Genomic DNA, 25,248 nt, shown 5'->3' on the forward strand with positions numbered 1-25,248 from the left:
TTACAGTGGTTGTGCTCATGCTTGTCTCTGGAACATGTGGTCTTGTAACCTAGAGATGGAAGTGTCTTGTATCCCATTTTCAGTGCTCTCAACTATTTAGTCATATACAATTTATCTTAACTGTCAGGAAAACTGCAATAGGTTGGCCTATGCGTTAGCCAGGGAACAATCTATTTACATAAGTAATAAGACCATTTGGGGATTGATGTTTAAAATATATTTTCTTCAATCATAACACCGTAAAAACCTCTTGACAATCCTTAGATAGTAAGAGTAACATGAAACTAACTGCTGCATAGAATGTTTCATGGAAGAATAGTAACTCTTGAAAAAATAATGTTTACTTTAAAGATAAATGTAACTATTAGGAAGTAATTCCAGATGTGTGGTCATGGCAGAATTTTAGTGATTATAGTCTTAGCCTGTTTAGTGAATTCCATTATTGCGTTTAAAAGTAGCCAATGAATTTTTTTCAAATGAATTCATTCTCCAGATGATCTGAATAAAACTGTTTATTTTTTATTATCCAAGAAACAAACAGAGCAGAATCTGGTTTATTTATGAAAGTAAATACAAAAGGTCTGACCCCTGGATATTGCCTTTGAAAACTGTCTGAGAAAATGCTCTTCCTGGTAGCTGATTATTTCTTCAAGCCATTTCTTCTTTTTGAAGGCAACAGTGTTATATTTTATCAATGAAGACAGAAGGTTTCAAATCTCTAAAACCAAACTTTGCCCCTTGTGGTGCACCTGTGCTGGGTATTTTGGGGGCTGGAGCAGTTTAATGCTGTTTATTATTTACCTGTGTGCTTGCTTATCCCTGTGGTTGCCTACTAATGTCTCCAAAGCCTAGGTGCGTGCAGCACTGGCATGTAAGTTCAGGAGGACATGAGCTAGTTGGAAATCTCAGTGCCTGTTTTCTGTGTTTTTAAGGCCTTAGAGTTGTGTCTGAATTGTGAACGGTAGTGAAGTTGGTACCTTCCATTTCTAAAATGTCTTGTCGGTGTGCTTGTGTTTATCACATTCCGGGAATGGTTCGGCTTATAGTCCTCTGTATTAAGGCTGCTCAGGATGTTGACAGCTGAAAATTCGTGTTTCATTTGTCTCTCCACAGAAAACATTGTGCCTTTATTAGATCAGTATTTCAGCTTAAGGCCAGGCTAGGATGTTTAAATTACAAAGCTTGTTCTTGCTGGAACACAGGCTTTCTTCTGTCCGTGTGCTTTCTGCTTGTGCTACATATTCCATAGTGATTTCCCACAAGGGTGTCAGTGGATGCTTTGCGCATGAGTGGAGAGTGCTGCGGTAAGCTGATGGCACACAATGCAACTGTCTGCTGCTTTCTGCTGACTGCACAGGCGATAAAACAAATCTGTGTTCACAAAATACTTGTTGAAATCATCGAGCAGGGGCGACCTGACCAAGTAAAATCACGGCATTGAGCAGCAGTTAGGGCAAGTAACATGTCAGGCTTAAAATAAATATGTAAATATATGCGTGTTACCCATATGCTAATGTTGCATACACACACAGGTTTTTCAGCATATGTCCTTCAAGTGCAGGGCTAATTTTATGGATGACAGATTACACTCAAGGTCATTAAGTGTGAACTCAGCTACATTAAGGGTTCCAGAAGAATTCTAATCCATTTTTCCCCATTATGGTCTGGGCAGTTCTGCTGTTACTGTTTGTCAAATGAGGACATCCATAGCTTAGAAGCAAGATCTGTTGTTGTTCAGCCCATCTGCAGGACGTCCATTTCTGTACTAAGAAGCCTGGAGCTTTCTGTTAGAGCTTGTGTTTATCTTCCCTCCCTGTTCCCGGAGGCACTAGGGGGTTGTGCTGGACCAGAGCTGCAGCAGGAGTCTTAAGAAAAATTGTTTTTTCAGCACAGGCTTCAGGCGGTGGCTGCACACTATGTAGCTGGGTCTTTCTTTGGAAGAAAGCAGGGCAGCTTATTTCGGTTAGGATTCAATTGTGTTATCCTTACTTCACCATAGAAGTGTTTGACTGTAAGGTACTTATTTTTATCACCGCAGTGTGCATCTAGTACCCCTCTCTGCTGTTGAGCTGCATCCCAGAAAAGGGACCTTGATGTCAGGCAGTGAAAGAGGCACTGCTTTTATTTTCAGCATCTCTGCAGAATCAGAGCAAGGATGCAAGTTTTGTAGCCCTATAGGTGTGGGATAACAGGCCCATTTCATGCTCAATTTAGCTTTATCTGGCATAGATTTTGCTGTGTGATGCTCGGGAGGGGTGAGAGAAGTGATAAAGCACAAGTTATAGTTGAATTTATTCTGGGTCCAGGTATGTGTGCCTGTAAACACAAATGATATAGAAATAAATTAAATCTGATGGCTTGTAGCATCTACGTTAAACCAGGATGTCGCTGCATCCTTATTTTGGGGTCACTGCTTTTATTTTTGTAGTCTGAGCTGCTGCTTTTCTAGGGGCACATCATCTCTGTGTTGAGCACGAATGAATATAGAAAATTCAGGAGATGGAAACAGATGCTGTTGAACAGTCTGAATCTGCTCGTTGTTTATACCAGTTACACCATGGATTTAATTGGAATTAACCCCGATTTCTGCCTGTGTACAGGAATCAATGGGAGGCTTTTGTCCAGGCTTGATGCTAGATGAGGATCAGCTGGTGAATGCTGTGCAGAAGTGTTTTTAGTGGGACTTAATCCTTTCCCCTGTCTTTGCTCCATCCTTTTGTTTGCTCATAGCATCAGAATCCATCCAGCTGAGGAAGAACCCTTCCATCTCCAGAGCTCCCTGCTGGAAAATGTCAGCCTAGGCATGTGTGGTAGAAGAATATAATTTTAAAGACCTTTCCCAGAGCAAGTTTTTTTCATATTCGTTCAGTCTGTTGGCAGCTTGCCATAACCAAACCAAAGCGATTTCTTCCCACCTTCTGTGAAGGTTGAATCCTGGCTCCTTATGTAACAGCCTCCAGTGCGACTCATTTCCCATCTCTGTGCAAAGCGAAGGGATTATTTTACAAGTAAATACATGAGAAACCTTCTCCTCTGTGGTGGGAAATGGGAAAAAAAAAAATAAATCAACCTGGTTTTTTTATAATAGAATCACTAGGTTGGAAAAGGCCTTTGAGCTCATCAAGTCCAACCATACCTGTCTACTCCTAATCATATCCCTAAGCACTGCCTTTTAAATACCTCCAGGGATTTAAGTCGACCGCTTCCCTGGGCAGCTGTTACAGTGCCCGATAACACTTTTGATGAAGAAATTTGACTGCCTGGAAGATCACAGAATCATAGAATAGTTAGGGTTGGAAGGGAGCCTAGAGATCATCTAGTTCCAACTCCCTGCCATGGGCAGAGACATGTCCCACTAGATCAGGCTGCCCCATCCAACCTGGCCTTGAACACCTCCAGGGATGAGGCAGCCACAACTTCACTGGGCAACCTGTGCCAGTGTCTCACTACTCTCATGGTGAAGAAATTCATCATTGTATCTAGTCTAAATCTTTCCCTCTCCAGTTTATAGCCATTGCTCCTTGTCCTGTCACTATAAGCCTTTGTGAACAGTCCCTCCCCAGCTTTCTAGCCCTTTCAGGTACTGGAAGGTTGCTATTGTCTTGTGAGACCTCATCTGAGGTATTGTGTTCAGTTCTGGAATCCTCAGCATAAGAAGGATATGGAGCTGTTGGAACAGGCCCGGAGGAGGGCTACAAGGATGAGCAGAGGGCTGGAGCACCTCCTGTACGAGAACAGACTGAGGGAGTTGGGGTTGTTCAGCCTGGAGAAGAGAAGGCTCTGAGGAGATCTTAAAGTGACCTTCCAGTACCTGAAGGGGCTACAAGGAAAGTTGGGGAGGGACTGTTTACAAAGGCTTGTAGTGATAGTATTACTGGCAATGGGTATAAACTGGAGAGGGGCAGATTTAGACTAGACGTAAGGAGGAATTTCTTCACCATGAGAGTGGTGAGGCACTGGCACAGGTTGCCTGGGGAAATTGTGGCTGCTCCATCCCTGGAGTGTTCAAGGCCAGGCTGGATGGGGCCTTGGGCAGCCTGATCTAGGGGTATGTCCCTGCCCGTGGCAGGGGGGTTGGGACTGAATGGGCTTTAAGGTCCCTTCCAACCCAAACCATGCTATGATTCTATAAGGGCTCATCGGAGCCTTATATGAAACTGAATGCCTCTGAGTGCGCAGGCAGCGATAGCAAACACTTTGTCGTCCCCCCCCGCATGAGCTGGCTTTGTGCCGGGTGCGGGACATTCGGGTGTTTCGGGCTGTTTCCGAGCCGTCCCGCGCGCGAGGCTGGGGCGGTGGCAGGACAGAGCGCGACGCCCTCGCTCCTCCGCGCCGCGCGGTGGCGCCGCAGCCCCGGGCTGCACGGAGAGGGCGGGGCCGCGGAGGGTGAGGGGGTCCGGTCTGCGCCGGGGCGGGGGGGCACATTGCGGTCTGCACCTACCCGGGGGAGAGGGGTAGGCGCTGGGCTCCCTGGGGACCACAGGAGCGGCAGGAAGATGCGCCAGCGTAGGGGCAGGCTGGGTGTTAGAATCATAGTCGTAGAACAGCTTGGGTTGGAAGGGACCTTAAAGTATCACCCAGTCCCAACATCCCTGCCATGGACAGGGACATCCCACTAGATCAGGCTGCTCAAAGCCCCATCCAACCTTGAACACCTCCAGGGATGAGTCAGCCACAACTTCCCTGGGCAACCTGTGCCAGTGCCTCATCACTCTCATCGTGGAGAAATTCCTCCTTACGTCTAATCTAAATCTGCCCCTCTCCAGTTTATACCCATTGCCCCTCATCGTATCACTACAAGCCTTTGTAAAAAGTCCTTCCCCAGCTTTCTTGTAGCCCCTTCGGGTACTGGAAGGTCACTATAAGATCTCCATGGAGCCTTCTCCCCAGCTCTCTCAGCCTGTCCTCATATGGAAGGTGCTCCAGCCCTCTGATCATCCTTGTAGGCCTTCTCTGGACCTGTTCCAACTGCTCCATCTCCTTCTTACATTGAGGATTCCAGAACTGAACACAGTACTCCAGATGAGGTCTCACAAGAGACAAACAGAGGGGCAGAATCCTCTCCCTTGACCTGCTGGCCACGCTTCTTTTGCAGCCCGGGACGCGGTTGGCCTTCTGGGCTGCGAGCACACATTGCCGGCTCATGTCAGGCATCTTGTCATGATATTAGAGAAAGGTTCTTCGCTCAGAGGATGGTGGAGCACTGGAACAGCTCTCCAGGGAAGCAGTCATGGTGCCAAGCCTGACAATATTTCAGAAGCGTTTGGACACCACCCTCAGACAAATGGTGTGAATGTTGGGGTTGTCCAGTTGTTGGAGTAGGACTCAGTGATCCTTGTGGGTCTCACGCAACTCGGGCCACTCTGTGATTCAATGAAAAGAAACCAACAGATGGATCCACATTTAGGTTTTTTTTTCTCAGAAGCTCTCGTAGATCTTCCTGTATTACAGGCATTTCCATTAAAACCCAGCCACCCCCCTTCCAAAATATTTAACTGTGTCTTTTATAACGATGACATTTTTATGACGTTGAAGTGTGTGTTAGCTCTTCAGTCTCTGGGTCTCTCCGAGCGCTGACTCTAGGTGATGGAGGATGCAGCACAGCTGCTGCCTCACTCCCAGTGATGGGGAGAGCTTTGGATCTCAGCCCTGGTGATGGGGAGAGCTTTGGATCTCACCCTCAGTAATGGGGAGAGCTTTGGATCTCAGCTCCCAAGCCAGTGGCTGCTCCTGCAGGGTTCACAGCCTCTAATTTAGCAGCCATTTATAACCTCCCTCCTCTACCCGTAGAGGAGGTGTTAATCTCTTTTATATTTAGTGCCAATAAGTACATGCAAATTCTGATTAGAACACGATATGAATATGCTAACAGCATCCTGAAAGAGGAGAACCTCATGGAGAGAGTTGCATTGGTGGGCTACCATTTTGTTGCTAGGGAGAGTTCAAAGCAATGCATCACTTAGTAGTTTTTATCTGGATTAGTTTATAAATAAATTCGAAGACCAGTCACAAAGTCGGCATTTGCATGTGAAGAAAGAAATGTCTCTTCAGATCTGTGTTAAAAGGCTTCTGCTGGTCAAATGCTGATGTAACTTTTTAGGCATTTGCTTTTTTTCATCAGAATGCTGCCCTCTTTTGTAAAGGTGTTAAGGTATTCTTTGCACTTTAGGTTTTTCTTAGCAGCTTTCCATGCCTCCATATGCTTATTCAACATTCATAGATTTATAAAGCCCACAGGCTGCTTTTTGAAATAACTGTGAAAGTGTCTTACTGTACCTTTTCTTACATATTCTACTTTGAGTGGAGTTGAACATGACAGTTCTAGATATGTGTATGTATACGCAGCAGAGCTACTGCCTTCAAATCTTGCTTTTGTGAAGTATTTCAGTTTTTAAGAAGACCTGAGGCATTCGGTTGCTTTCTGAAGGGCTTTTTGGTATCTAACCTGTCCTTGAGCTTGTGCCCACGCTTCACGTGAAAGTCATTCATTTTTGAAAACAGAAGTCTTGAGCCTGAATTATACGCCTTTCTTCCAATAGATGTATAATGTCTAAATTATTATTATGTGTTTATATTTTACAGAGGGTTTTAAGAAGAATCTGATGGTGGAATAGGTTAAGAAGACTCAGGATGACGACGACAGTAGCGACAGATTATGACAATATTGAAATCCAACAGCAGTACAGTGATGTCAACAACCGCTGGGATGTCGATGACTGGGACAATGAAAATAGTTCTGCTCGACTGTTTGAACGATCCCGCATCAAGGCCCTAGCTGGTAAGCACTCATCACATGAGCAAAACTCTGCTGCTGTATGTGCGTGATAGTGTGCAGTACTGTCAGTCATGAATGCCTCCACCTTGTTGGTAAACAAGAGCTGCAACTTTTCTCAGGTCAGGTGCAATTTGACTGAATGATTTCTGAGAATGTTCCTTCCATGGACATCAGTGGGATGTGACAGTCCCATGTTACTGTACAAGACGTGCTCATATCTGACGTTTTGCAAACACTTGGCTCCTCAGATTCACTATCAAGACTTCTTTGGTGTAAGCACAGGAGAGCAGAGACCTCATCCATGTATTTTTTTTAATTAAAAGGTTGTACTGACTCATTTCTCACCTCATCAGTCTCATCAGATATTAGCCATTTTGGCTGTGTATTCAAATTGTTTTGTTTGGGTTTCTGTGATTGGCAGTAATGTTGGTTTCCACATTTTGGAAAAAATCAGAAGGATAACAAAGTTCTGCTTGAAAATATTGCCATTTAAAGGTGTTCAAAATATCTTACCTGTCCTGAAATGGAGGAATATGGTAGATGGAAATTATGATGTAGTAAATACTGCAATTTTTTCTGAAGTAGCAGAGCTTCTGAAATACTTGTTGCTTTCTGCTGAATTACTCTCTCATCATCAGGGAAATGAAATTTGATTGGGTCTTCTTTTTTGTTTAAACATTTGATTATTGCGTATTAAAGGCTGTACATTAACCAAATTTGTTTATGCAGCAAAGAGATTATGTCAAGTTCTCCCAGCTCTGAGGCAATGCCCTGCAAAGCAATTTTTATGGATTCTGTAAATGATTTCCTGACTCTTGTGGTAGCATGCCCACATTTCTGACCTCTGAACAAAATGCCTCAGTAGCATGGGACACACTATGAGCATGGGCAGCAGCTCAAAATATGCTGGGTTTTCTGCTAGTGAAATTTTAGTCACATGGACAGTTTTAAACCCAACACTTTATAACAAATTGAAGCAGGTTTATTAAATTAACCATACTGAGACAAAGGTATCATCTGTTTCATTTGTCATTCTGTTGAGACTGACTCCAGAGCCCAGTGTGCCCTTTCTCCCCTTGATGACGGCTGTGGGAGTGCATCAGATGCAGAACACCTTTACATGCCAGGCATAGGGCAGGATCGGGTTTGGAGCTAAGCAACAAGGTAATAAAGTATTTCACACAGGTGGGCAAACAGCGATCATGTAACCCTTGCTGAGGATAGTAATTGCATCGACTTAATGGAACTGCTCGCAGAAAAAATGTGTGCTGAATTTTGCTTTCTTTAGAAGACTTCTAATTACAGCAGCTATCATCACAGCGTACATTTGAAATTGTAGGTGAAATGCTCGACCTGGATTGGGGCTGTGCTAGTGGGAAGTCAGAAGTAGCCTGACAGATGCCTGTGGTGGCAGATCAGTTGTAGACAAGAAGAATCTTGGCTTGTGGGTTTTTTGTTATAGTTTAATCTTGTTTGAGGAAGAAGCTGTGTTTTACTCCTGCCACACTAGTGGTTGTAGTTTTTTTATATTCCTGGGGTGGGAAGTGCTTTTAGTACAAAGCTCATTAGCTGCATTTGGGTTCCAGATCTAGCCTCGACTGCCCTTGGTTGTTCCACTTACTTTTATGGGAAGCAGAGCTCCCCACCTGAGTAATGAATAATAAACATGAAACTCTTATTTCAAGGAGAAGTAATATAAGGAAAGTACTTGAATTATTTAGATAGACTAAAACAAATACCAATGCCAAAGCAAATAATTTTGCTGAGGATTCGGTTCAGAGGCATATTTAAACATTTTCCCAGAGTATGATGTATTTATTTTTTTTCTTAATAAGCATTACTCATGGTTGTTTTAATTTGATACATTTCATACCTCTAATTCTCTGCTGTTTGTGTTGAGAATGCTGTGTGCTGCCAAGACTTGGCTTAGCATGCTGCACTGCTGCAGCACTGCTTGAAAGCCTACTCATGATGCAGCTAGAGAGGAACGAAGAGAGGTTTGTATTGCAAATCAAAGGTTATAGTTAAAGGCTGAGCCATGATACTCCTGGCACTGCTCAATGTGTATTTCCCTTGCATCTCCACAGAAAGGTACTGCCAGGTTTTTAACAGCTGCAGCCTGGAACTACGATAGCAATAATCTCTGTCATTGTACTCTGTAAATCGAGACAGGCCCTTTATGGAAAGATGTGCTTTAATTCAGCTGCTTGTCACAGGATCAGACATGACAATCACTGTGTGAAAACCTGTGGCTGATAGCACACACAACGCCACACTGGGTGATACCAGGAGACTGGGCTCCAAGCCCCATAAACTGGACTGTCTATTGCACCATCATTTTCTCCTGTGTGAATTGCACTGCTTTCTGAAGCAGAAGTAGTTGTGCACCACCTGCAGGGCCCAGATTTACTGGATAACACTCCAGTCTGACTTAGATGGACACTGACTCTGCAGGCACGAGCATCTTCCCACATCTCTAAGGTTGGACATCTTTCCAGAACTCCTATGTTATTTGTATCTAAAGACTGCCCTTGTTTGTCCACCTCTTTCAAAGTGCCTGCCTTTCATTGAAGTGACGAGATACACTGCAAGACGTTGATAGTCTTTTCACTTATGAAACATGTATTGTTACCTCTTTGTCATACTACGAAAGATTTCCAAATGAACAGATCAGGCACTGGTTCTTTATTCCCCATCTATAAGAGCAAGCTGTTGCATTCAAAAATAGAACAGCCATAGGCATTTTGCACTGCCTGATTAATGGTTCAATTTGAGTCTTTCTATTGGTGCGTCTTCTGTCCACATTCTTCAGCAAGTTGTGAAGTGCCTGTTCTGTGAAGCTTCCATCTTGTGTTGATTCTAGTTTACTGTTCTTTAAATGAAACTTCTTTTAAGGTAAAAGAAGGTAGAGAGTGAGTAGGTGAGAAGTGAGTTCTGTAGCCAGTCTGAGACTGTGTTCTAGAAAGAGCTATAATGGCCCCATGTTCCATCGGGGTGTTGAAATATTTAAACAGTAAAGCAGGAGGTGGTGGTCAGAATAATCTGATCAGAACAGACAATGTCTCGGAAAAAAGCTCAGTTAAAGCAAGTATGATACAATAATAGTAGAAAAACATTACTGTCAGCACAGCAGCTGGTAACTGCTGTTATTAAAGGGTTCTGTATACTGTGAAAAACAGAATACCAAGGATTCTTTCAGTTTAAAACAAATAAATCATCTGGGAACTCAGCTTTCAATCAGAATCCAGGTTTTTGAAGGGATATGCAAACCAGATTGCTTGCCATTCATGCTGAAGTAACTCACTCTGCAACTGATATGGGAAGAAGGTAACTGATCTCTACTTCGTAAAGTTAGATGTCCCACTCTAGGAAATTGTCTTTCACCTGTCCTTGTTCTCTATGGTTCTTTGGAAGGTCTTGCTGGAAGACCAGGTAATTCTACCTGCTTTGTAGGAGCCAAAAAGAGATCATGTTTGTGCAAAATTCTTCATTCACAAATCCTCAAGTGTTGGATTTCGTCTGTCAAGGACCATTAGCTAACAAGATTTGCTGTGCAGTGCCTTGGTGCATCAAGCTCTTAGGAAAGCCTTAAGAAACTGTTCAGTTGTTCAGCAGAATTTGTCACACTCGGTCTGGGGCTGTGACATTCGGGTGTACCGTGGTCGCTATCTCAGGTGCTTTTTTCAGTAGTATGAGAATTGTCACCTCCAGAGCTTTCCATTTCTTCAGTTAGCTAATTCAATATTAAAAAAATGCTTAGCTAAAGTTACTCGCTTTTCCGCTCATTTGTATTTTGCCCTTTTGTCCCCTGTGTTCACTACAGTGGCCAGAAAGTCTGTGACTCGGCTATCTAGCATATGAAATAAAAGTAGTTTCAAAGTTTATGAAATAACAGTGGCATATCTTCTCAGTGCAGGGCGTATGAAGCTGTGTATTCCATTTTCATCTCCACCTAAGTGACTTTGCATAGGTCAGGACACTTGGTGGTGTTGCACAGTATTCATGAACCTCACAGGGGAATACAGGTAAGGAGAGTGCATTCATTATGCAGCTTTCCTTAGTTGTTCCTATTGCATAAGGAGAAATTAGACTTGTAATTCATGCCAGTACTTAAATTCTCCCTGAAACGAAAGGGAAAAATAATTGAAATGATTACTGAAGTTACACTGTTGTGTAGTTTTTAATATAGTGGAATACCTGTTTCTAAAGGATAAAGACGATGGAGAAAATTTGCAGTGGGAAAGTGCTGGTTATCATATGTAGGGCTAGTTAGCCCTTTTGGCCCTGATATTTGAGCTCTCTCCCCCACAGCTCCAGTGGAAAAGTCAGCAGACAAACCTCCCAAAAAAGTGAAAAAGCTCCTGCTTGTGCTCTTGAGATACCAGGCACCTGCTTGTCTCAGCTGTCTGGCATATTTCACAGCAAAGTGTCTACTGTTCTGCTGTGAGTATACACTAAAGACAGAAAACATCTGCACAGTCAGGATGAAGTTTCACATCTCAAGTCAATAAAAAAAGGAAAAAATACCATGATTTAAAGCCGTTGGTTTATTCTCATCTTTGAAAGGGTATATTGAGAATAATCTCTTGCAGTACACATCATGGATATCTAGTACCTGAGCTATCTGGGACTTGAAAATCAGTGCACTAATTTTAACAACAGCAAGCCATTAAGGAAAGAGAGCTCAGCAGCATACTGATGCTTGTAAATCAGGTTTGAAGGGCATATGAAGGATTCACTTGATACTAAACAGAAATAAAAACCTTACAGCAATGAAACTGCAGATGCATGTTCTCAGCAGTGGTGTGGCAGTGCTGCTTATTAGGCCAGGTTTTTGTTTAGCAGCCAAAGTCCTAATGCAGACTTGCTCAGGTGAGCATGAAAGGGCTTATTTGGAAAAATCTTATTTTGCAAGGGTAAAAGCTGAGGGAATTATTTCAAGAAAAGCTTTTCTAAACGTTGACCTCACCCAGTGCTGTCCTTCTGAATTTTATTTCTGGAGCAATTTCTCAGCTGTGGTTTCTAAGCTGCAGTACTTTACCAGAATCTGTGTGAGGCTCGTGTTAAAAAAAAAAAAGGAGTCTTATTTTGCGTGTTCTGCGTCATGCGGGTGTCAAGAGAGAGAGCACAGCAGTGAAGAAGCTGCTGCACTTAATGCATGTCACCTGCAGTGCTGGCTGCAACTACTGTTGAACACTGTGCTGTCAGGAAGCAAGAACAAGCTTAGCCTGTCTGCCACCGCTGATTAATACGTTCACTTTTGAAGTTGCTGGTGAAGAACTGTTTCCGAAGCAAATAGCAAAAACCAGACAAAAAAGAATGTTTTGTTCTTAGCATTTTTATTTTTAAAGATCATCAGTAGACTGACCCAAAAAGAAGTGTCAGCCTATGTCTATGGTACATAAAATCACTTTTACAAATATGAACAACTTGCATTCAGTGATATTGCATAAAAAATGTGATTTTGTACAGGGGTCATTTGTATCTCATTGATATAGTAATGTGATTTTTGGTATCAATTATGCATAGTTTAGGGGTTTGCTTTCTCTTAGAGCAACCTCCCAGTACCTGAAAGGGGCCGACAAGAAAGCTGGGGAGGGACTGTTCACAAAGGCTTGTAGTGACAGGACGAGGGGAAACGGGTATAAACTGGAGAAGGACAGATTTAGGCTAGACATAAGGAAGAATTTCTTCACCGTGAGAGTGGTGAGGCACTGGCACAGGTTGCCCGGGGAGGTTGTGGCTGCCTCATCCCTGGAGGTGTTCAAGGCCAGGTTGGGTGGGGCCTCGGGCAGCCTGATCCAGTGGGACATGTCCCTGCCCATGGCAGGGGGGTTGGAACTAGATGATCTCTAGGGTTCCTTCCAACCCAAACTATTCTATGATTCTCTTTTAGAATCAAACAAGTGGTGTGCAAACTACATGGAAGTGTAAGATTCTTTGTAGTCTAAGTAGATACCAGATCCATGGTCCAGTGTAGCTTTTTGAATGTAGAGTCAAGTTTCTGAATAAAAGTACTGCTGAAGGTAAGGTAGGAGGTTTCTGGAATCATGCATGCTTGTCTGCTTCATGGATGATACTTAGTAACGGAGTGATGCATTAAAGTGAGTGTGTCCTGGCAAATAACTGTAATCCTGCGCACGGTGTTCGGGCAGGAGAAGCGGAGCTGGAAAAATAGGGTTTGTGCTTCTCTGGGGAGAGAGCAGGATAGAAGCAGTTGCTGGCAGCCCCTCTCTGGAAAGTCTGACCACTGCATTCATTTTATGTCTCTGATTAAATTCTTTCAAGACTAAGCAATAATGAGTTGGATATGTACATGGGAGAGCCCAGCATCTTGTCAGCAAATGAGCCTGTACTGATCAGTCTTTAGATCTTTGAATTCCTGTGTGTTAAGCTCCTGGACTGGAGTACAGTTACCACCATATCTGTTTCTCAGAGTTTCTTGTGGAGAAGTTCAGACATCTACCAGTCCTTATTCACAAAGGGCTGCTTGTACTTGGACAGCAATTCAGTAATTTAGCAAAATGAGGTACAAGAGAATTCTCTACGGTAGTTAAGAAATGATTAAATGTAAAAAGCCATCTGTACCCAGAGGAAGATGGAAGACTAATAAATGTGCTCTGACTCTGTGTCTGCGTGCATGTGTGTACCTCCTTTTTCATTACTGATTAAGTACCTACGAAGGTAATCCTGAAAGCAGGTAAATCTGCTTTATCATACCTAGGTATGAGACATGTTGACACTGCAGTTGACTTTTATAGTGTGCTTCTTTACTTGCTCTGATGTTAGGTGGGCACTGTGCCTTAATTCCCAGCCTGGCCCAGCACAGCTCTCTCCTGTCTATTTTAGTTTTCATCATCCGCTCATCACCATGGCATCATTGAAGAGTAAAAGCACTAGAGGATACGCTTTTGGCTACCCGCAACGCTGAGATGAGTGAGACGCAGTGTTCTGCATCAGCTGAGGCAGGGACTGGCCAGCCCAGCAGGAAGGGGAAGGTTGGGATTTGTGAAAGGGAGCAAAATGCTCCGGCTGCACCAGCTGCTCCGAGAAAGGACAAATCCTCACTGAGAGATACCCTCCATGCAGTTAGGGAAAGCTGAGCCAAGCTCTATAGTGGGGCTGGGGTGAAATCATACTGAACATGATGATCTGGGAGGAGACTTACCAGCCAGGGTGCCAGCTGGAATAAGCTGGCATTCTCCCTTGGCTCCTGTAGGACCAAGCTGACTTGGAGCCGGGGGTCTGACCCACAGCAGCACATGGCAGGGAACCCACTGACTGAAAAAACTGTAATATTCTTGCTGTTGTATCAATGTTTTTTGATATTTAATACAGAGAAACTATGGAATAACTATTAGTAACTGTGACATGATGAGATTGTTTTTAGATATTTTGCTGAGTTGTCTTAATGGAAAGGGTTTCTTGTTTATAGTAACTACGTGCCAATAATGGCAATTAGTTTTTTTAAGACTTAATACTTTTATCAGAGATGAGGTTGGCTGTGGGTACGTTTCAAAGCCTAATCATGAGTCTGTAATTTAAAAGAAGTCTTTCCACAAAAAATGCATATGCAGAAGGGAATGTTCTCGTCTCATGTCTTCAGCATCTGACTAGTGATGTTTCTCTATTTTTTGTATTTATTCAGCCAAATCTGCAATGTGCCTTGCGTTTTTCCATCTATTTGTTGCTTGGATACTGCATGAAAGCACTCCCTGAAGTATAAATAATGTCTAGCAGTGCATACTGCAAAGCAAAATTCAATATGGGATTAAAAAATGTTTACTGATTTCTGTTAGCCTTGGAGCTCTTCTAATGGGGAAAGATTAGTGATGAAATCATTCTCTCAGATCAGAGCTTTGATTCTTATCTTGAGGTAATATCCTGGAGAGATATAAACCCAGATTGCCTTGAGACGAATTGGCCTTGATGGGGAAGAGGCAAAAACCAGGAACAGGGATGAGGGCCAGAGAAGTAAAGAGAGTGATGAAAATCCAGTTCCAAGCCTCACCTTTTTAGTTTCTAGTATTCTTTCTAACAGTTTTAAACTCTCCCAGTGAGCAATGCAAACACTACTATTTTTTTTTGCCAACCACTTTGTATGTGTATGTCTTATAAAGTTTTCTTGAAGTTTTGCTTCCTTGAAGTGTTATTAAGCCTTTTTAGGAGGATGGGTATGAAATGTGGGCAGCATTTGTACATGTAAGTTTATATTAGTATATTTATTCTATACACTATGTAAAAATGAAATGTGGTTTGCTCTGGAATAATAACTTCACGAGTTTGAGACAGTTAGTACTTCTCAATTGGTGGCTGAGCTTTTTTGCAGAGATGGGCAACGCCCAGATGGGGAAATGTTGTGGGTGAGATTCAACGAAAGGAGGTTTTTGAAAATAGAGATGTGTCTCTTTTATGTTGGCTTTAAAACTGAAACTTTCAGGTAGTGTTTCTCCATCTGGTATGGTTTTTTTTTTTAAAAAAAAAAGAAAAACAAACCTTCCAACAATTATTTTGATAACGTTTTCCTTTTGTTTCATTTTGAATGAACTGCAGGACCAGCACAAGCCTGTACTACCTCGGCTTTTCTGGAAGTTTATCACTTAGATATAAGAGGATCTAAAACTCCGTAGAGAGCCCATTTCACTTCAGAGTTTTCTAATTTAGGGGCCTGAGCTCCTCCATTTATGGAACTGGCAAAATGGAGAGGTACTTTTGTATTCCTCTCCCCTAAGCTGACCACTCACAATGTGGCTGGTCATGACTGGGGTGTAATTAAAACATTAATACAGTTTATATGCTTTCTGTTCTACCTGTGTGAAACAAGGGAAATAGTAGAAATAAATGGTCTGGCTTATGGAGATTTGTAAAGATCAGTGTGTTGTGCTTGTTGTTTTCACTCAATTTCCATTTTGCTCAGGAGCAGTAGGAGATTGAATTTTCATGCCAGAGTGATTGCAGTGTAGCAACGGTGCATCTTCTGAGTTCGTGGTCAAACTGGCAAAAAAAGAAAACAGTTCAAAAGGGAGAAAAAGAAAAAGAGGATGGGGATCTCTTTCTGTCTCCTAGATATGAAGATAGATGCCATTGAGGTAGAGGAGGAAAGGAGGGAGGGGCAATGAAAATGATTGCAGCTTCTCAAAAAGCACATTAAAACCCATAAAAAGAGAATTTTCTGGATGAAAATCAAGAAGTGTTTTCGTGCCAAAATTTCACAGAAAGTGAGTATGTTAAGTACATACCTGTGCATGAGGCTTGATTTTAATAGACTTTTTAAGATTATTCATCTAAGTCAGTGAGCAAAGTGCATTTTGTGGGCCACAAACAGAACCTGTGAAATTGTTACATTTTTTCAGGGATGGCTTGAGTTCGCAAATCAGTACAGTTCAGAAGAACCCATTTGGACTGGAATACAAACACCACAAACCAGGATTTCTTACATACATGAGTGGCTCCTGTAGCTCTCTTCTGCAGGCTCTCCTGGCAAGCATTCCCTCAGGTAGCAAGGACACACTGTTAGAAAAGTCATGTCAACTTTCCTGTTAATCTGGGACTTGTGTAAACAGAAACTCAAAACCGGCTGGAACTGACCCAGTTTCAGTAATAAGTTGATATTCTGGCCTAAATTGTGAAAAGATTTCCAAAGGTTTCCTGGTGCTTTGGTCTTAGATGTCACAACCTACAGGCGGATTTGCAGCCCACAGCTAGTTTCTGCCTGGGAGTTGGTGCAGAGCTGCTGGAAGGCCAGCATGGACATGGCAAAAGGAAAGCAGTGAACAGACTCTGTGTAATAAAAATCTTCATTGTCTCTTGCTTTTTAATCTGCCCCTTTCCATTGTGTTTCAATTGTATTGGGTCTCCCAAGCCCACATGAGTCACAGGGAGTATATCTGGAGGGGGCTTGGAGGACCAGATACCTTGATGCTTGCTACTGACCTGAACTTCTCTTCAAACTAAATAGTTTCTGCAATGGAAATGTTACTTAGGAGAAGATCTCCTTGGTTTGTTTGTATTTGCTTCACCTTCTTCTGAGACAGCTACTAAGTATTGTAGGAAATGAAGGGTTTATGAGATGAACGGGTCCGTTCTCACTAATACCTGCGGACGAGGTAAGCATGTTGGCACGTTAATTTCTGTGTGTGGGCTGATTCAGTAGTTCCAGCATCTTAGATATAAACTGAAAGGAAAACAGCTAACTCTTCAGGATTCTTGTTATGTAAATTGGGAAATGTGATTAAAAAAAACTGTTTCCTGTTACATTCTAGAACAATCTACAGCAAAACCCATTCTTCCTTACTTTGTGGCATATATAGGGAGAGAGTCTGTTTTACTATGTTGATGAGGGTATCAGCAGAGAAACCAAGAAAGGCAGACACGGCTGTGGGTTTTTTGGTTCTTAACTGTGGTGCTGAGGGGATATGTAAGAACTTTACCCCCTTTGAGGAGAAGAGCTAATGTTATGTGATTTCTGTGGCATTTTAGATTAATAAATCATCCTTTTTATCTTGTAATTTTTTTCCAGTTAGTCACCAACTAGAGAATTTACAAGAGCAAATAGGAGTAAAGAAGAAAGACAAGAGTGATGATTAACCAGATTTGTAATTATTGTAAGCTCTGGTGTGCATTCCGCTTCCCATTAGAAAGATATTGTGTTTTGTGCAATTGTAAAATTGCATCTTTCTTTCTGTACACAACAATACAAAGCCTGAATTTGTTCTATGGAACCCAGGGAACATTTTCTGCATTGCTTTCTTGGTTTTTCACATATGCAGTGAGTGAATGTATTTTGTGGGTGGGCCAGTTTGGGACATTGAGTCCATCACATGTACTGTCTTTGTTGTTGACCCAGTAAAGCCAGCCAATATTGGTTGACTTTATTGGTGGAAGATAGTGTAGACTGTTGGATTGGGGGAACAGTTTTAGGCGGAAAGAGGGGAGACTTAGATTAGACGTTAGGAAGAAATTCTTTACTGTGAGGGTGGTGAGTCACTGGCACAGGTTGTCCAGGGAAGTTGTGGCTACCCTATCCCTGGAGGTGTTCAAGGCCAGGTTGGATGAGGTTTTGAGCAACCTGATCCAGTGGGACGTGTCCCTGCCCATGGTAGAGGGGTTTGGAACTGGATGATTCTTAAGATCGCTTCCAGCCCAAACCATTCAATGATTCTATGAATTTGTAGCTATTCCAGTTCAGGCGAGGCTGTGTGAGTAATATTAATGCTGCACACTTACCAGATATTTTCTGCAAAAGTTATGAACTTAGTCCTTGACGAGGAATTTCTTAGAGGGTTTTTTTTTCTATTGAGACTATGCTAAGATATTTATCTTAAGGGATTTGTTTTGGCTGAGAAACATGATGCTTTTGTTCAGTCATAGAAACATTGATGATTGGGAGTTTGAATGGTAATTTTGCTAGATCTGAGATTTTTGTTTTCCTTAGAAACATAAGTTTTATTTCTTTTGTGGTAGGAACCCATTCATTTCAGCAGTAATTTTCAGAACCACATAAAGACAGATCCCAGGACTGATCATATATGAACAGTAGAATCACAGAATGGTTTGGGTTGGAAGGAACCTTAAAGTTCACCCTGTTCCAACCCCACCTGCCTGTCCCCTGAGGGACACTTTCTGCTGGATCAGGTTGCTTAAAGCACCATCCAGCCTGGCCTTGAACACCCCAAGGGACGGGGCATCCATAACTTCTCTGGGCAGTCTGTGCCAGTGCCTCACCACAGATCCTTTTGTGTTCTGGGGTAAGCACCTGTCTATAGATATTACCTCTATGTTCATAATATTACTGTAATCAACTTCTTGTCGTCCTTGAGGCTTTGCAGGGCTCTGATTGTGTGAACTAACTCACACTTCGCATTATGATTACATGCATAACTAGCTGCAGTTTTGTTTACTTTTAACAAGTACACAAATAATGCAAACCATCACTACCAGTACATTGGGAGAGGTACAACTCAAACAATGCAAGCAAAATTTGTTTCATAGGTATGGGAGAAAAGTGAGAATGAAGTTTAGAAGGAAAAAAACAATAAACCCCTTCTTTCCTGATACAGTAAACTTACTATATGATTCAGCCCTTATTTTTACCCACCACTGCAATCAGTGGTGAATTATACCATGGACAATTTCAAGCTGTGTTGATTTGATAACTTTTGAGCGCTGGTCTGAGAGCAACTTATCTTGTCTGTGGTGTAAAAGCACTAATTCCCCTCCACTATCCAATTTGTATTGTGAGGGGCTTGGTCAATTAAAGAGAAACAGAGAAAATCAGTAGAAACCAGGTATAAAAGAAGGCTTTGTATGTGAGAGCCTTGCAGTCCATAGGATGCATCGCTTCATAGCAGCAATAAACAGGTCTCAGGGTTACTAATTTGGAGTCAACAGCAAATGAATGTATTAGGATTGGTGTGACTCAAATAAAAATGGGAACTGGCAGGATGCCCATGTTTAAGAAGCCTTGCTACTTATGGTGTAGAGTTTCACAAATGCAGACAAGATCCCCATTTTGGTTTGCTCTTGCAACTGGATTACCACCAGCCTGCGAGGCCCTGCGAAGCGGGGTGTCCGCAGTGTGCTGGGGCGCCACAAAACAGCAGTGAGGCTTTGGCAGATGAGTCAGCAGCACCTGGTGATCAGGGCGGGAGCTGATCTCATCCTTAACAAAGTCTGTCACATCTGGTGCTTGGGGACCTGTTGTTTAGCCCAAATGCCAACCTGGATGGAAGCTGAAATGAGGTCAGAATTTCACAGTGAGTGCTGCTGAGTTCTCCACAATGTCTTGTGTCTCTGGTTTTCAAACCTTGAACAAAATAAGCTCAATTCAAATACAGATTCCTCCCTTTCCCTTTAGTTTTACCCTGCTCCCTGTGTAGCCTGCACTGCTCAATACCTGCTACAATTCCTTCTCTTTTTAAGGTAGCATTGAGTGTCATTAGGCAGGCAAGAATTGTGGGGGTCAGAGAGGGAACATAAATTAAAAAACCCCAAACCTTAACTTTTGTTCAGTGTTCCTTAAGAATGCTTAGCTTTCCAGAGCCACTCGCCCCGCAGGGGACAATCTGAAGTGCAAATTCATGTATGTGGTGTTAATGTTTTATGTTGGGGTGGGGAAACCCAGTCAGTCTTTTATCAAAATCAAATCCAAATGATTATTTTTATTTTTTAATGTTTTGCTTTTGTAATATTTTACTTTTAAATATTTTTAATGACAGTCACATGCACTTGTGTATCACCTGCCAAAGGTGCTGGGAAAGTTTTCGGCTGGGGAGAAGTTCCAGGCCCTTGATTTATGGCCTTCACGGTATTAAAAATGCTCCAGCTCTCCTATCAACCACTTGGACTTTAGTTTTACCTTCTGAGCTCGCATGGCAACACCTGTTTGCTCAGGGTGGGACAGGAATGAGCTGATATGCCTGCAGGTAGGGCCTGCCTGCCTGCTCTGGAGGGGAAGGGTTTCCTTTAATTATAACATAGGTCAGGCACTGCAGGCAAAGGCTGCTGCTGGTAGGAAGCTGCAGGAATACATTTTGTGAAGGAAATAAGCCTGTACTTGTGTGCTGGGTAATACATGAGCTTTGGGGGAGTTCAGTTTTGTATATCAATGGCTCAGTTTATGGAGCTCTGTTCCTGTAAATTTTGGAGTCTTTCCTATTTTCGTGTTGCCCTCCTTCCCTCCCAATCCAGACTGGAAATCCCACGGCTATGACTGCAGCATGTGGGTCCCTGCATTCTGGAGGGCCAGCTGGCTGTGCAAAGATTATCGGGGGAAGGTTTAGCAGGAACGGGGGCGCCTCGCTATGCTACATCAGCGCATTGTTGTCTGGAAAGCAGCATCCTGCCTGCAGCATGGACAAGCGCAGGTGCTTCCTCAGATCCCCCTTTCCCCTTGCAAACATGCTTTTAGGGCACACGCCTGCAGTGCCTTGGTCCTCCATACAGCAGTTTTAGCTGCCCCTGTGGACAATCACTTTCTTCCCTGACATTGTAAAATCTGCCTTGGGCAGCTGAATACTCTTTAGCAGCCAAGTGTAGGTAGTGCTGAAAAGATTGAAGACCAGCTTTCAGAAAGACCGGAATGTTTTAGGCTCTGCTTCAGGATTGCTGTAGTACCAAAAGTCTTGTGTAAACACAGCTATATTGCTATAAAGGGGTTCACTGAAATACGCTAGTAAAAGCCCTTCTGTATCAATGTAATAAGCACCTCTAGAGTAGAGCTATGTTGTTGTTTTAAGTAAAATGGTATAGTTAAAAGCCATAAATATTTTAAGTATATTTATAACCTTGGGAGCAACGTGCCAGGCATTTTCAACAGTCCATGTGTTTTTGGAAACCCCAGCTTTAGTTGGAAAGTGTTGACTTCCATCACTTCTTCCTGAATTAACAGTGTTCATGATTGGACTTCTTGCACATTTGTGTCCTGGTGTGTTGGTGGCAACTGGTTGAATTTCCACCTTAGGCCTAGCAGGAGCTGGGTCTGCAGTGAGTCAGTGGGAAGGGGTTGAGCTTCTCCCACAGAAATTGTCCTCACATAAATCATTACATGATTAGAAACTTGTGAAATGGCAGCATCCAAACAAAGACAACATTTTGAAACGTTTAATGAGGGGACGGAGTGGGAGGAGAAGAGAACATGAATTCCATTGGAAAGGAATTTGGAAGTGTAAGAAAAGAAAAAGAGAAAATCTTCGTATGAACATTATCGGCAATTTTAAAAATGAACAGGCAAATGCTACATACTGAGAATATGAATGTGAGATTGACCTTTTAATTTCAGTTATGAATAAATGAGGACTAGGAGCTGGTGCCCCTCAGGGAAAACCGACATCCTCTGTCTAATGTCATCTGCAGGAACTGACTCCTGTTACAGTACCTAGCCCTGCTGCTGTGCACGTTTGGGTTACAGCAGGGTCTTGAGATGCTAGTCAAAGGCAGGGCGTCTTTATTTACGTTACAGCCCTCCCCCTCCAGTGTGTAGCCCAGGCAGCCATTAATCTTGCATTAAAACCCAGCACGCTGATAAATGGGCAGGGAGCCACATGCATAGGAGATGTCAAACCCCTCAATATTGACAAGCAACATAAACGGAAGCGACAGGAATTGGCTGTTTGAAGACCCTTTTCACAAAGCCTTCGTTTGTTCCCAGTCTGCTGGAGCGTACATCTTTCTGCGTCCCCTCCTCGCCTGTTGCTGAATACTGAATGAGCGCTTCTGTGTGTGTGCGCGCGTTACTTTTTCAAGCGAACAGTCTTGCAGATAAATAAAGAAAAGTGCCCTCCTTTTCATGTGATAGTAATCTGAGACTTTTCCGTTACATGAGGCTCTTAACAAAAGATTGTAATTCCACCAGCTTTGCTCAGGAAGATACCACCATCCCCTGTGGCTGCGGCAGCGTGCTGGGAGCAGAGCGCTGGGGACCCCGCTGCCACCTTGCTGACCAGAGCTCAGGGCAGGGATGCGCCCAGTGCTTCGGGGCGGAAGAACTTGCTGCAGTGTTTCATGGGCCATGCTGCTCTTTTGCTCTGCCGCCCCTTCGCCCTTGGTACAGCCTTCGTTTCCTCCACCGTGCTGTATGGTAATTGAGTGACATCAGCCCGCACCCGGGCGGCTGCTGATTATATTACAAACCAGCAGAAAGGTCTGAGGTGTGCACGGCTCCTGAAAGCGCTGGCAAGGACGGCAGCGCGTGGCTGCATGCTGCTTTAACTCTGGGCTTAATCGCAGTCTTACTTTTATTTGATTTAGTTTTGCCAGAGCTGAGCAAGCATTTGAAACTAGATTTGAGCACTTGAGAACTGCCTGTAGTGAAGCGGGGGGAAAAAAACAACCACCAAAAAAACCTCTCCTGGTGCTTTAAGTTTGAATCTGTTACAGACAACTTACTGCCAACCCACACTGCTGGATTTTGAACCGAAGCTGTTATTTACTTAGGGCTTGGTGAGAGCATTTTCTCTAGAGACTGAAGCCAAACTACTAAGGAAGCTGGGATTTACTTGGATGTATGGTAGAGAAACCTGTGGTTCCTTTATGCTGCAGTTCACCATATCGCTGTGTTACCTGTAAATGGAATTACAAAAATCAACCAGTATGCCCGGGCCATTGTCTCCTGGATATGCAGCTCAGGTGCCGTATAACTATAATCAATTAGAAGGAAGATTCAAGCAGTTACAAGGTAAGCATGTGCGGGTTTTTTTGTAGGTGTTGCTATGATGTTGTTCCCATAAACATGTTAGTATGGGCTTGCTCTCATTGCATCAAGGTGTTAATGAGAGACCTTAAAAGTGGTGCTGTAGCAAGAAGCTTTATGGTCTTTTAAGAGGTACAGTGTGGCTTTTATCTCTCTGAAGGTGTTCTCAGTCTTACACAGTGTTAAGATGTGTGTCCAGCCTCTGAGCCACTCAGCTTTACAGATAAGGACTAGACCAGAACCAAGTTGCTTGGAACATTTTTAGGGGGAGAGTAAGTGGTCTTGCTGTTTTGTCCTTAAATAAAATTCAGTCATAGCTCTGGAAATTGGTCGTGAAATCCTAACTTTGTTTGGGTACAGTTTGCACCGCGAGAGCCCTTTCTAACTCCCTGTGTACCTCCTCTAAAGGCAGGTGGCTTAACTTCTTCAAATGAAGAACAGTTGCATAATTGCCAAACAAATTGGATTGCACACGTAGATCTCTGAGAAAGCATTAATGTACTTTAACATGCCCAATTTTCTTCATTTTGTATTATTTTACTTTTAAACTGGGAGAATGTGCTTTAATGTCTTCCCATTACATTCTCTGTTGGTGAGAGAAAAAAGAGACATTTCCTTTGGGGAGTGGTGGCGTGTTCACTGAAGGGTAGGCCTCCGACCTGTGCTGGAAACCTGGATTGTTAGCAGTGCAATGCAGGAGGATTGTGCCCAGCATCTCTGTCTCAGACAGCGTAAAACAAGCTCTGCTGTTTCACTCTGTAAGGCATGTCCCAGGGATGAATGAGCTCTGGCCTTCCAGTTTCGGAAAGAAAAAAAAAAAAAACAAATTCTTAACCAAAACCAAATCTCCTCCTCCGCTTCGTCCATGTGACTCCGTAAATAATCCCAGAGCAGCCTGGTACAGCGAAGTTCAGCCCTTCTGTGCATGTTTCTTATTTTACTCTGGTCTGTGCCACAAGTGTGGTCCTGTGGTTCCTGTCAGAGAGGGAGGAAGAGCCTGGTTAGTGCGAAGAATGTTTCCATTTGTTGGCCTAAGGAGGGAGAGAAAAAAATTCTTTCATTCATAGTACTGTGTTTATATTCTAAACTGGTGCACAGTGATGGCTGCTTACTGGATATAATAAGATAAAATGACTGCATCTTAAACATTGGCAACATAGACATTCCTCAGGCAAGGCACGGAAAATCCAGGCTCCGAACTTGCACACAAGGGAATACGTTAGAGGCTTTATCTTGGACATCTGTCAGATCTTAGGCTGCGGTGCTTGCTTTAAAAAGAATGAGGTAAGTTTGTGGCATGGGAGAAAAAAAATGCTGGCTTATGCCTCTCTGTTTGCTGGTTAAGTTAGCAGCCTAAAGAAGGCAGATTTTATCATTTTCAGGGTCACTGCTTCAGGAATCCATTATCTGTGTGTTTACATCACACTGAAAGGAAAGCAGATTGCAGTGTTGAAGGCACAGAAAGTGAGTTTTCCCTTTAGTGGAATGCACTGTGTTGACTTAAAAAAAATAATTGAAATGCTCTACCTAAAGGTACTGCAATTTCCCCTAACAAAAGAGAGAAAATGCAGTGAATTCCTCTGCAAGTGTAAGGAGGGGTTTTGCTGGAGACCATCCATAGCTGTTTATTCACATCACAGAGGAGGTAGACAGGGTTGAAAAATAGTGCTGCCAGTGATCTTGTTCAGGGTGGAGCTTAGGTACAGGAAATGTTTTAATTTATGTGCTAGATACTCCATGAAATGCTGAATAAACATCCAAAATATTGTGTGCTGTAAAGGGAGTGGCCTAACTCTGCTCACACAACAGATGTCTTTCCTTGCATTAACGGTTCTTTGTTTGAAGAACATCTAAAAAGCCGTTAACTCATAGTTGTAAATTCTGACGTGATTCTTGTCCTCTTGCTAGAAAGCTCTGGTGAAAATATTGGGTGTTCTGTGCAGTGAGCAGTGCTCGGTGCACCCAGACAGACCCAACAAGAATTAATGTTATAGTATTTTTAAATTACAAATTTATCACCAGTGTTTCCTTTCTCATTGTGGAGTTGTACAAACAGGTAAGAGCAGATATGTTTCAAACGTTCTTCAGTCTCTGGTAAAAAGTACAATTGAAGCTTTCCTGTATTTTTGTTCTAGTATTTTCACCCTTTATGTCTGTGTTTCACCCTCTTGCCTCTGGTGGAACAGGTCACTAGAGCAGCACCACTATGGGCACCATACAGCGTTACTGTAGCCTCCACTCATGTTCTTCTCATACTGAATTTGCCCTTCTTTTTTCCCAGTTC

The 25,248-nt window shown here is 42.9% G+C and overlaps 1 protein-coding gene across 1 annotated transcript in view; it reads left to right on the plus strand.

Annotated features, from left to right (window-relative positions):
* LOC128851864 (spectrin beta chain, non-erythrocytic 1-like) overlaps positions 1–25,248 on the plus strand; it is a 123,555-nt gene that overhangs the window by 38,345 nt on the left and 59,962 nt on the right. Inside the window, 1 exon segment of the mRNA XM_054063951.1 lies at positions 6,583–6,778. Coding sequence (XP_053919926.1) covers positions 6,631–6,778 — 148 coding nt within the window. The 5' untranslated portion in view covers positions 6,583–6,630.

The sequence above is a fragment of the Cuculus canorus genome, chromosome 3 (genome assembly GCF_017976375.1).
Source record: "Cuculus canorus isolate bCucCan1 chromosome 3, bCucCan1.pri, whole genome shotgun sequence".
Lineage (NCBI taxonomy): Eukaryota > Metazoa > Chordata > Aves > Cuculiformes > Cuculidae > Cuculus > Cuculus canorus.